The 13,318-nt window shown below is 44.2% G+C and overlaps 1 protein-coding gene across 1 annotated transcript; it reads right to left on the bottom strand.

Moving 5' to 3' along the window:
• Positions 1-10,685: 10,685 nt before the first annotated feature.
• LOC127330832 (protein VACUOLELESS GAMETOPHYTES-like) lies at positions 10,686-11,595 on the bottom strand. The gene has a single exon (XM_051356913.2). It carries the CDS (start codon positions 11,562-11,564, stop codon positions 10,854-10,856), a length of 711 nt encoding a protein of 236 aa, XP_051212873.1. The 5' UTR covers positions 11,565-11,595; the 3' UTR covers positions 10,686-10,853.
• Positions 11,596-13,318: the final 1,723 nt, after the last annotated feature.

Here is a 13,318-nt window from a genome sequence, read left to right as displayed (position 1 = left end):
GGTGCCGAGGCTCGCGGACATGGCGATGGTGGCGACGGTGCTACAGCGGCTCAATGACGTGGGCGAGGATGCGACGCTGCTCTACATGTCACGGCGATCATCACGCGCGTCTTGGCACAGAAAATGGCGGTCGGAAGCGATCAGGAGCATGACGCGTCCATCGGTACCGTGGCGGACATCGACGAAGAGGACGACGGCGACAGGGCACGGGAGAGAGAGGGAGCGTGTCTGGGAGGTAGCTGGTGTCGTGGCGACGCTCGGGGTAGAAGCGGAGGTCAAGGGGAGGACGGAGGCGACGGGGCGATGATGTGCTCTAGCGCGCTCTGCGTCGCGACCATGCCGGTCCTGGCGTCACTGGCTAACGTGGGCGTGTCCTGTGTTGGCCGGTGCTCGCTTCTCCTTGGCCAACGGCTTGCACGAGCGTGATCAGGAGAGTGAGGGGAGGCTCCAGGACATGCTGAGGTGAGCCAGAAGTGAGAGGAGAGGATGATGGCATGGTGGTGGCATGAGTGGCACGGCATGGCCATGTACTGGCCATGATCATGCATGATCATTGGTGCCAAAGCATGGCATTGTTCAGAGGATGCAAGGAGGAGTGAGGGATGACCAGAGGTGTGATGGTTTAGGCAAAAATCCAGTGGATTATAGAGTGTATGCACATATTAGTTTGGTGCACACAAGGTGCTCGACACAATGGCCACAAGAAATATTATTTTGAATTTTGCCAAACTTTTTCTTGGGTGTGAGTCTAATAATGTTTGGCATCTCCTGGTGGTCTTGGTTTTAAAAGTGAAGTCAATTTGGTGAGATTCAAATTTGAGGTGATCTTGTTTCTATTTCAATGTTGCAACTTTGCATGCTTATAATAGGAGTTTGAAAATGAATCAGCAAGGTTGGTCAACACCATGGTGATCACCTTGATGTGTTCTTGGATGAGGAGAAAAGAATTGGGAAAGTTTAGTTTAGAAATTGTTTATTACAGGGGCTCAAAGTAGGTGACGAGGGATCACCTCGCCAATGCCTACATATTGTAGACTTGGGTTTCGAGAGAGAGCGATGATGGAGATTCCGGGAGCGAGATTAGGCACACGACGTACCTAGCTTCAGGTCCCCTCGGTGGAGGATCCCTACGTGCTGCTAAGAATCCACTATATGAACACAAGTATCTTTTCAGGGTGCTGTCATCGGCGTAGCTATGTTGTCTATCTCTATGTTTATCTCTTGGCCTCTCTATTTCGGGAGCCCTGGCTAGCTTTATATATGCAACCAGCCTAGGGTTTTACAAGAGTCCTAGTCGACTACTTCTTCGGGTTGCCTTGTTGGGCCTTCTCCATATTTGGTCTTCTCCATATTGGGCCGAGCCAGGTATACTAATAATGGGTATCCAAAGAGTATGCCCATGTCAGTAGCCCCCGAGTTTCTAGGGAAGTCGAAGACTTGCGTAGAAACTCCAAGCATAACCATCTCCGAAGCTGAAGAAAATATAAGACGAGGTCCATGTCGCAGATCATGTGTAGCGTAGATGATGTCGACGATTCTTAAAATTATTTTTCTATCGGGTGCGCGACAGCGCTCCCGATGGGAGTAGCCCCCGAGTCTATGGGTAAGTGCTTGCACTTAGGCATAGACTCAAGTTGTACTACTCGATGAAGAACTTAACTATATTTCTGGAGGACTTGATGAAATCCATGTGCTCCCGATGGGAGTAGGCTCCACTCGAGTCGTAGAATCGAGTTGAGTCTACAAACCTTGATTGTCATAGATGCTGTCAAAGTTATTTTTCTATCGGGTGCGCGGCCAGCGCTCCCGATGGGAGTAGCCCCCGAGGCTACAGCCAAGTGTTTGCACTTGGGTGTAGGCTCAACTTGCTTTTAATCGACACCACAATTTTTCCTCTTTCTTGTATCTTATCGGGAGGGTGAACAATACTCTTGATAAAAGTAGCCCCCGAGCCTATGCGTAGGTGCTTGCACCTGGGCATAGACTCAAGTTGTACTATTCGATAAAGAACTTGACTATATTTCTGGGCGCAGCCCCTCGTTTTAGTGACTCCAGGCCGTTGCTATTTTTATTTGACATCCATATCTATATTGTACAGGGATAATGGTAATTGGGGCTAGTTCATCTGACGGATCAGGTACTAGTTAACTGCTCTAGTGGCAATCCGCAAAAACCTACTTCAAGACCACGTCCCTGGACATGATCTCGGGATACTGGTGCTAACTCGACAGGTGCCGCTTAAGGTCTTACCATCTGTCGAGCCCCAGTCATGTTTTATCGGGTCCACAGCGCGTCCGCCGGGATATTTCTTCACATCTGTTGATGTGGAAAAAAGTAGCAGAGCGTAGTCTTTGGCGATGCCACGCCACACAGGACGGACCCGGGGTCTTACCTTCGCAGAGTTTTGCGGCATTCAGAGATTATTCGCGACTTTGGCGCTCTGAGAATATTTTGTCAAGTGCCTTGTTCGGCTGATGCAATGACCCATTTTGCGGGTTCTTCTATTTTTCTCTCGGGCTTGATGAGACAGCTGAATATATTGGTTATTCTATATTGTCGGGTACATCACCGATGCTCTTGCTCGGAACAATATGACGAGTCAATGAACCCGAAGATTTGTCCACCTTTTTTTTTTGTTTGGGTTCCTCCTTGATGAAAATTTCGTCGAGTTCCTCCTTCAGGAAAATTTCTTCGGGTCCTCTTTGAGGACAATTATTCGGGTCCTCCCTGAGGACAATTCTTCGGGTCCTCTTTGAAGATAATTCTTCGAGACCTCCTTGAGGATAATTCTTCGGGACCTCCTTGAAGATAATTTTTTGGGACCTCCTTGAATAAGATTTCATCGAGTTCTGTCTTGAAGACAATTTCGTCGGGTTCTCTCAAGATTTCATCGGGTTCCTCCCTGAAGAAGATTTTGTCGGGTTCTCCTTGAGGATAATTTCTTCGGGTGCACGGCTAGCGCTCCCGATGGGAGTAACCCCCGAGGCTATGGTCGGGTGCGCGCATCCGGACATAGGCTCAAGAACTTGCATACTTTTAAATTTGCTTTCTCCTGCACAAATAAACAAACTTTTTCTATCTTTTCCTTGACTCTGTTTTTCGCATGCGATGTCAGATGCTCAGATTCAATGATATGTGAAGTGAATTTATGCCGCACAGCCCCCGAGTGTCGTGTGCGGCAAAAGTAAATGATAATCAACTTTATGTAAATTAAAAGGAAACACTTAGCTTATTAGATACGATAGAGTCGATGCGCGATGAAGTCTTCGAGTGCAGCGAAAAAGTTGAGCCGAAGTAGAAACCACCGAATTGCGAAAGTGGATGCCACAAAATTGTTGATGAAGAGATAGCCAAAACCCCAAGCACTGCTGGGGTGATGTCATGATTGTTGCTTAGACGCCATGTCACCGTTGTTACTTGGGGCGAAGTCGTTGTCGAGCCCCCGAGTATTATCCGTGTCGCCGAAAGAATGCCATTAAGGATGAAATACTGAAGATGAAGTCCGAGATGAAGTACTTGAGATGAATCCATATTAAAGATTACACCATCATATATTGAAGATGAATCCGCCGATATCATAGAGGATGAATCCATTGACCCGAAGAATCCAGTAATAACCATAAAAGATGAATCCGTTGATATCATAGAGGATGAATCCATTGAGCCGGAGAAAATAGTTCCAGTAATAACCATAGAAGATGAATCCATTGACCCGAAAACGCGTCGGGTAATATTGTATAAGTGAACCAATAATAACCCAAAGAAAACCAATCCAGTAATCCAGAGAGAATAAATCCACTGAGCCGAAGAAGATAAATCCACTAAGTCGAAGAAAATAATTCCACTGAGCCGAAGAAAATAATTCCACTGAGCCGGAGAAGATAATTCCACTGAGCCGGAGAAGATAATTCCATTGAGCCGGAAAAGATAATTCGATTGAGCCGGAAAAGATAACTCCATTGAGTCGGAAAAGATAACTCCATTGAGCGAACAAAAGAAATTCACCAAGTAATTGAGTATATTTGCGGTAACAAAGTAATGGAACAGCCCCCAGTGTTTGGATGAATTTGTTGTAATAATATAATGGCGCAGCCCCCGAATATTCAGGTGTAACGGAAGTAAATAATAATTGAATCTTTAAAGAGGGACACTTAGCTTTTTTATCGGCTGTGGCGGAGCCGACGTGAAAGGAGGTCGTGCGACGGACACAGTCGATGTAGTCGTGCGGCGCCTTTTATCTCTGATGATATTTGTGTCGGATGGCGAATCCGCCATGGCGTGTGCGCACCAGCATGTTCGTGCTAGCGTTCGTCAGAGTCGTCGTTTGCAAATGAGTAATGGAGAATAGGGTCGTCGAAGCAAAATAGTCGACGTTTGTTCCGATCTTATAATTCTTGTGTTGAATGAAATCGGAGCAGTAACTTGCGGTGCAAACATGCCAACGGCCGACGATAAGTCCATGATGATGAGTCCGCGGCAGCGAGTCCGTAAAACTCACGCCTGATTTTTATTCTCATGGTGGTTGCTGACAGGCTGGTTAGCAAACCGATTTATGCAAACTAAAATAGCAATCAAAGCAAACCAGAAGATCTAACTAGGCTACGTATTGGACATGGTTACTTAGCTTTCTATTTTTGAAGGAGGCAAACCGATGGCTCTTGAAACTTGTGAAGGCCACGCCTGGGCAGTTCGTGACCGCGTTGACTGCTCGATCCCTTGATTGCTTGACAACGAGAACAAGTGGATTTTCTTCGGTTTCGCGACTTGCTTCGATATCTAGCTGACTTTCTCTTTCCAAAAATTTGTGGCTGCGCATCTTGACTCTGTTGATCTGCGCGTCGCTGATGATGAAGGATCCCGCCCGGATGACAAAATCCAGTCGCCGCTTTTCCCACAGACGGCGCCAATTGACGAGGGATCACCTCGCCAATGCCTACATATTGTAGACTTGGGTTTCGAGAGAGAGCGACGATGGAGATTCCGGGAGCGAGATTAGGCACACGACGTACCCAGCTTCGGGTCCCCTCGGTAGAGGATCCCTACGTGCTGCTAGCAATCCACTATATGAACACAAGTATCTTTTCAGGGTGCTGTCATCGGCGTAGCTATGTTGTCTATCTCTATGTTTATCTCTTGGCCGCTCTATTTCGGGAGCCCTGGCTAGCTTTATATATGCAACCAGCCTAGGGTTTTACAAGAGTCCTAGTCGACTACTTCTTCGGGTTGCCTTGTTGGGCCTTCTCCATATTTGGTCTTCTCCATATTGGGCCGAGCCAGGTATACTAATAATGGGTATCCGAAGAGTATGCCCATGTCAGTAGGTACCCTGATATAATTGTCACAAATGACAATTATCATATGTGGCTTGGTTTGATTTTTTTATTTTGATTTGTTTTGCATTTCTTTGATTCAAATGTTATTATTTTGAGTTTATTAATGTTTTAAAACCTTCCAAACAAAGTAAACATGGCATAGGTGAAGATTTGCAAAGGTGTCCATAGGCTCATATATGATGCCATTTTTATTTTCTTTTGTTTTGCTTTGTTTCTCTTTAATTCAAATAGGCATGGTTTAGGGTTTAGAACTTTGTTAAACACCTCAAACAATCATCATGGCAACAACACAACATGAATGCATGAGCACTATGCAGCACACTTTGAATTTCAATTCAAGTTTTTGTTGGCTCCAAATTTTAGAATAAGGGAATTAGTTTTCTTCATTGATTTGAAATTTTGGGATGTTACAAGTAATCTTCCCGAGGAGGAAATTAATCTGTTTGCACAGGTTTTTTTGGCTGTAATCTTGGACATTTCCCTTTAAGTACTTGGGTGTTCCTCTGCATCATTCTAAGCTTAGAAAAGAGGACATCCAATCGGTCATTGACAAAATTACGAAAGGTATTGATGGGTGGTGTGGAAGATTGTTATCATATCATGATCGCATTATCCTTTTGCAAACTTGCATTGCTAGTATCCCGTTGTACTTGTTTTTTTCAATCAAGTTTCCTAAGTGGGCAATTAAAGCTATTAACTCCCAAATGGCTATTTTTTTCTGAGACAATACCCCTGAGAACCACAAGTATCATCTTGCTGATTGGGGTCTAATTACTCGGAAGCAAGAATTCGGGGGTATGGGTATCCAGAATCTTAGAGATTTTAATCTTTGTTTGTTGTCTTCCTAGATTAAGAGATACCATGTCGATAATAATAAAATCTGGAAAAAAATTGTGGAGTCCAAATATGATCTTGCCCCAAACATTTTCTGGACCAATCCTTCTCGCTGCTCCCCTTTTCCTCGAAATAGGCTTTCGCCCCGCTATATTAATATAGCACCGAACTGATACAAGATAGAGACCACCGCTGGGGCAAACAGCACAACAAAGCCCAGAAGAAAACACAAGAAGAAGAAAAAAGAAAGAAAGGATGACAAAGTCGGATCGACGAAAACGCTGATGATCCGCAACCGCTGCGCCCTCCGGAAGATTCCCACCACTAGCTTAGCCCTCCGAAGCGCCGCATACCAAGGCAGCACCTTCAAGAAGGGATGCGACGATGACGACGCTGCTGCCCGGACGCTGCTCCCCTTTTCAGAAAGGGGTTATGTGGGCAGCGCATGCTGCGAAGGTTGGGTTTAGATGGAATGTTGGTAAAGGGGATAAAGTGTTGTTCTGGTAGGATATTTGGGTTGGGCACTGTAGTCATGCTGTCCTATATTGGGATCTCTATGTCATAGCTAATGAACATCACCACACTATTGCTAGTGTTTGAGATGGTCAGGAGCTTAAGATTTCTTTCCGCAGGACTGTTAATACCGAGCTATATGATCGCTGGATTGATCTTACTAACTTGGTTAGTTCTATCCATTTAAATACTAATGAGGATATGCCAATCTGGATGTTTCACCCCTCTGGTGTGTATTCAGTCAAATCTTTTTATGGTGTGGTTAACAATGGTGGGATTGTTCCCATCCACAATCCGGTTGTCTGGAAATTGGTAGTACCTCCTCGCATTCATGTTTTCCTGTGGCTAGTTACTACCAATAAAATCCTCACCAGGGATAACCTGAGTAAGCGTCGTCGGGTTGAGGATATGAGTTGTGTGTTTTGTCAAGAACATGAGTCAGTAGATCACCTTTTCTTTAAGTGCTTTGTTGCTCAAGTCATCTGGGGAAGGATCTCTGATATTTTTGGTATTTGCATTGGCTCTGATTTCCTATCTGTTTCCACATGGTGGATTAGTAATGATAAAAATGCAGTGCTCAATACCTTTAGTTCGGCTGTGATTTGGTCTCTGTGGACCTTGCATAACGAATTTTGTTCCAGGGAAAAACTTGGTCTGGGATGGATGCGGTATGGTCAGGGATAATCATAAACATCAGAAGGTGGAGGCTTCTTAAGGATGCTCACACTTCTCTTCTGGATAGAAACCTGCTGCTCCTGGAGAAGACAAGAAGCGAGCTGTTGTGTATCGCTTGGAGGTGATTCTGCTGGACCGGACTGCGCCTTGTGCTATTGGGTGCTTTTCTCAGTCCATGTCGTAGTCTAGTGTCCTTTTTGTTATTTTCATATCTAAATTGTTGAGTTTGATCTGATGTAATGATGGCACTATAAAACACTGAAAAACCTTGGTTGCTTTAATGGAACCAGAGGGTAAAACCCCTTTCTTTCAAAAAAAAAAAAGGTGCACGTTTGACGCTGTAGTCGCCATGATTCGAGCCCGTTCATGTTTCAGCTAACATCTTGATGGTTCTCTGGTTTCTAATGGCATGTTTTGAAAAAATGTCCAAACTTTCAAATCTTTAAACAATATGTTAATTTGAACATCTCTTTTGTTCTAAACAATTGTAAACAATAATTGAAGCCGTCGCCGCCAACGTTGTATGTGGAGTGACAACGCGGGATCATGACGATCTATAACCAATAGATCAAATTGAGCGAGGAGTACCGCCGCCACTACCTCGATGAGACGGTAATCAGCAAGGGCCGACGATGCCGATGTTGGTGAACCCGCCACCGAGGGTTACGGCAAGCCGACACTAGTACAAAACGGGCCTTTAGTCCCGGTTGGTAAGGGCCTTTAGTCGGGACTACGCAATCAAGATTAAAGCCCCCCTCCCCCGGTTGCCCCACAAACCGGGACTAAAGGGCCTTCACGTGGGCTGCGGGTGCGCTCTCGGGCAAAGGACCTTTAGTCCCGGTTCGTGACACCAACCGGGACTAAAGGACTCCACGTGTATTTCAGTTATTTGACCGCATGTTTAACTTCTGAGTTTCTTCCGTCCCGCTTCCAAGTACTTTGCGCACATGTTATTGATATTAGTATCATATCAATTCTATTAATCTCTTGGTCACGATGTGAGTATGTGACACGTCTTTATTGTTTGAATTCCAAATAATTAATTTAATGAACAAAAGTAATGAAGTAATAATAATCTTGATTAAATAAATAACAATACATTAATTGCGAAACCTAAAATCTGAATTTTTTCATATTTCCCTTTTGCAGTTTGAGAATGTAAAAATTGGCTAAACACCCGAAGCCTGTTGAATTCATTCGCGTAGATACATTTTCATTTATTAAACATTTTTTCAAATTTGTATCCAAAAGTTATTGCCATCTTACCAAAAAATACACTTTTTTGCAAAAATAAGTCAAAATTCTTGTTTGTTATTTTTCATTATAACTAGATCACCTAACCTACCTACATCTAAAAGGATTTTTAATATTGAATTTTCTATCATTTTCTTTTGTACTTTACAAAACTAAAAAAGGGAGGGTTTATTATAAAAAAACATATGAGAGGGGGAAAATAGGTAGGATTTATAAAATAATTTTATTTGGTGAAAAAACAAGGATGATATGATGCATACTGACATGATGATGCACAAAAGAAAAAAAAAGAACAAGCAAATCTAATATGGGTATTATCCTGGACCGTTACATTTTTCTTGTGTTTTGGGAGCTTTCTTCATTTTCTTTCTTTGGCTTCTTGAACCATTCATGCTATGTGAACCAATCTCTTCATGAACACGCGGAATTTTGATGTACTGTCCTCTGCTCTTCTTGGAGCAAGGGGATATTTATGCATTTCCTTATCTTGCCTGCATCATCCTTCTGTTATCTACGTACTTGGCAGATATCTTTCCACATTCTGGTGGAGCATAACCTTGATTATACAGTATCATTATACGCAAACTGAGCACACCATCATTTTTCCAACCTTACATATAGGAGTACTTATCATAGCTCCTACACGAAATAAGTTCTAGCCAAAAAAAAATCCAGGTGGAATAAGTTCTAGCCATCACTCGGGGTGTGTAGGGACAGGTCGATCTTGAGGAACTACTATCATGTGTTAAGTGGACATGTAGAAAATGTGAATAATCTAAGAGGGTCATCTCATACTTTTAGTATCTGAGTAATGCATTATAATTTTATTTAAGTTATGCATTCTTCAGTTATTTTAGTACCTCAGTTTCTTAAAAAAAAAACTCAGGCATATATTAACTGAAGACACATCAGAGGTTTTACATTCACACTTGGACAGTTCAACCACACACGGAGGAACTGCACCGATTAACACATGCCTATTAGCCTCCACTTTGCCTAATCTAGCCAGTTCATGAGCAACCTGGTTACTAGCTCTGTTTTTTTACTTTAGTATCTCAGTTTCTTTTTTTTTGCTTATCATTTGGCACTCTCTTTATTTTGCTTCATCGGACAATCTTTCATCCAACTTTAACCTGGCGGCCACTGCACACAAAAGTTCGGATATATTAGAAAAGAAAATATGAATGAAGAAGGCTATCTTTCTTCCTCGGGAACAAGATTGGAGTACCCACAAGACTTGATAATTTAGTGAGAGCGCTTCTCGACTACATGCATATAGTTCATTTAAATGTCACCGCGGGTACGCGAGGGCTTTTAGTTTTGAGGAAGGAGTGGTTGGAGTAGGACGTGAGCTGTTTTGCTTTGGTGGACAAGGTCCAACAAGTGTTTTGGATCTTACAAGGATACACGTTCTGGTTTTGAGGCTTTGGCTGTTTTGTGGGGGTTTTTCTTTAATTCACAAGGAGACACCTCCCCGGTTCCATTTATAGCATAAACGAAACAAGTGGTCAGAACATTTAGAATTCAAACTTAACATGACACAAAGCCGCAGCTTTTGCTGAACCCAAGTTTAAACTATCAGGGGCACCAAACACTGAACCAAACCACAGCTCAGTGCCACAAAAGCACGCCATCATCTAGCCAAAATCTATTCAACAGCCACCACGGCATTACATTACACCAATAGGTAAAATTTTCTATTCCAAGCTATCGAAGCAGTTAACCTAGCACGACATGTAGTGATGAGTATTCCTCTGGATGTTCCTTCAGGTAAGCCGGGGAGGCCCTTCGACCATGCACAAGTTTTGTTTTTTTGCTGTATTGGGCTTAAAACTCAATGTGTAGTGAAGAAATGAAAAACACCGGATTCAACAAGTGTTGTACAAATTGTGTCTATTTCGCTGAACTAAAATATATAGTTTAGATTAACTAGCTAGGTCGTTTCCATTGAGGTTTTTTCTGTCATTATTTAGTTGGTAAAAAAATCACTCCCTTTGTTTATAATCTCTGGGTGATCCCCTTTTTCATTATTGAAATAAAATAACGAAAATATATTATTGTTCAACAAGACAACAAATTTGTGCCCTCGCGCTAGTAGGAAACCCGCTGACAGATACCCGGCATCCGAGTATCTACTACGGGGCAAAAACCTAATAGCACTAGGACAGAACCAATAAGACTTGGACAAGTTCAGGGGACAGCAGCAGAGTACAGACATAACACTCACTCTTTACGTCGTTTAATTCACATGAAACAGTCAACGACGTCTCCAGCCATGGTAAAAATACCCATCGCATCGAATGTGATGAGATAGAAGCTCAGTTTTGCAACGATCTTGGTGAACTTCCAAATACTCTTGTACCATGCGCCCTTGCCAGGATTGTTCACCAGTTCTGTTGGTGTTGGTACGCTCTCCTCCTTGCCGCGGGTGCCGTCTATCAGGCACCCCACGTGCACGTACCTATGTTCCCCGCTGTCGCGGGAACGATAGGACCAGTAAGTGTTGCGGCGGGCGCCTTTCTGCTGGCACCGGAAACAAGTAAGGGCCGATTCCTTCTTCGTGTGGAGCTCGAACGGGACGCCGTCTATGACGACCTGCTGTGGGAGGAAAGCGCAGCGGGGGTGGAGGTCGACGTTGCGGTCGCGGTTGCTGTACAAGAAGCCGAGACATTCATCGCCGCAGGCGTCGCACCAGCAGCCGGGGCCGGGCGGCTTGAGGCGGAAGTCGAGCTTGCAGTTTTTTAGCAGATGGTGTTTCAGGCTCGACTCGGTAGGCGCGCAGCGTGTGTGGATGTCGTAGTCGCATGGCTCACACCGATAGCTACGACCCTTGCCGAGCTGCATGCAGCCGTCGCACTTGAACTTGGCGTCCACCACCGCCCGCTGAAGCTTGTGCTGCGGATGTGCGGGGTGGGAGATCACTGCCGGATGAGCATCTTCCTCGGTTCTAGTCATGGCTGTTTGTGTGCTTCTGTTCTAGCTAGCTTCTTTGCCACTCAAACTAATGATGGAAAACCATCCCGTGAAACATGTAATTATAGAACACAAATGTCTGGATTTGTAGGTGCCAGGTAGTGACATTTATTCTTATTAATTATACGTGTTGACAAGTCAATGGCCAGGCTGCATATGATTATTTTTTGGGATGCTTGTTTTCATTTAATAGATCGGACCTCAGGAAATTTGAATGTTTGGATTTTTTAATGTGCTACTTCCTCTATCCATAGAATGTTGTTTTAGATTTGCTTAAATTCATATGTATCTGTATAGTATTAAATAGTATCTACCTACATCTAACTTTAGATAAATCTAAGACATAATTAAAGAGCGGAGGTGGCATTTTGGCTCATAGGTGCACTTATTATATAAAATACTTAAAAAATAAATTTAAAATGTCAAATAATTATGAAATAAAATTGTTGGTGTACATCCTAACATTCTATGTTCGTACATAAGGTTTCGTGGGAAAATAATATTTTATATGGCATGTACAAAAAAGACAAAAAAATGTCCTATACGTAGTCGTATTGGAGCATCAAGATTTATCTTGTTTACACAAGACACATAAAATATTCTTTTTTCCTGAAAACTTGTGTACAAACATAAAATATCCAGACACACGTGCAAAAATTTATTTTAAATTTTTTTAACATTGTCAAATGTATTTTCACACAACGAGTTCATATGCACGCGTGTGCCAAAATAAATTTCCCATAATGAGCACGTTTGTTTTTGAATGTGCTAAATACAACTCACCCTAAAGCATTTGGCTCCCCTCGCTCCATTCCCAACTCAACATCAGTCTCACCTCCATCCCCGCAATCTCTAGTCGTCGATATGAGACAGTCCGAGCGCTCCACCACTGCTTGGCTACCCTAAGAATTTTCATCTAGATGTAGCTTAGACTACTTATAGTACGAGTAACATAGGTAGTAACATCACACACTCCAACATATTTTAGTGACATGGCGTGATAATAAATAAATAAAAAGAGTGTGGTAGTAACTATGCCCACCTCCTTGACGGTTGGTACCTCAAAGACGGAGGGTGGATGTGTTGTCAGTGTCGCGTGAAGGGTTGGCGCGACGAGACAAGATCAGGCCCAATCGGGAGCTCCTGCCATCGGATCTACCGGAAGATCCCACCAACGCCCCCTACGCCCTCAGCTCCTCGTAGTGGGACACATTTGAGCATTGGGAGTGGGACCCGCGACACCACGCCGGGTTCCTCAGTGACGACAAGTGGGACTACGGTGAGGTCTCGGCCGAGGACTCAAAGATGGAGGAGGACGAGGAGCCGGTCGTGGACGGCGACAACATCATGGGCGAGAAGCCGAGGGACGATACCCTCGACTACCTCGGCCTCCTCATGTGGCAGGGGAGCAGGCCAAGGCCTTGAAAAAGGAGGGAATAACTACTCTACCAGCCGCCCAAGCTGTATGACGATGAGGTTCTGAAGCTGGCCATCGTCGCCTCAGAGCTAGAGGACATGGACGAGTGGCGCCAGGGCCTCACCGTGTAGCTGCGGGATTCCGCACTCGCGAAGGGACGCCCTGCCACACCACCGGGCACTCCATAGCACCCGCTTACACCGGCACCTCCAGTGTTCGTGCCTCTAGCAATGACACCTCCGCCGCCTGTGTGGCCCCAGCTCTGGCACCACCGATGGTCACATAGGCTTATCCCTGGCCCGTACCGGATTACAGCGAC

This window comes from Lolium perenne, chromosome 2 (genome assembly GCF_019359855.2).
Source record: "Lolium perenne isolate Kyuss_39 chromosome 2, Kyuss_2.0, whole genome shotgun sequence".
In the NCBI taxonomy this organism is placed as follows: Eukaryota; Viridiplantae; Streptophyta; class Magnoliopsida; order Poales; family Poaceae; genus Lolium; species Lolium perenne.
The sequence above is the reverse complement of the archived record's forward strand: the minus strand, read 5'-3'. Positions and strand labels throughout refer to the sequence as shown.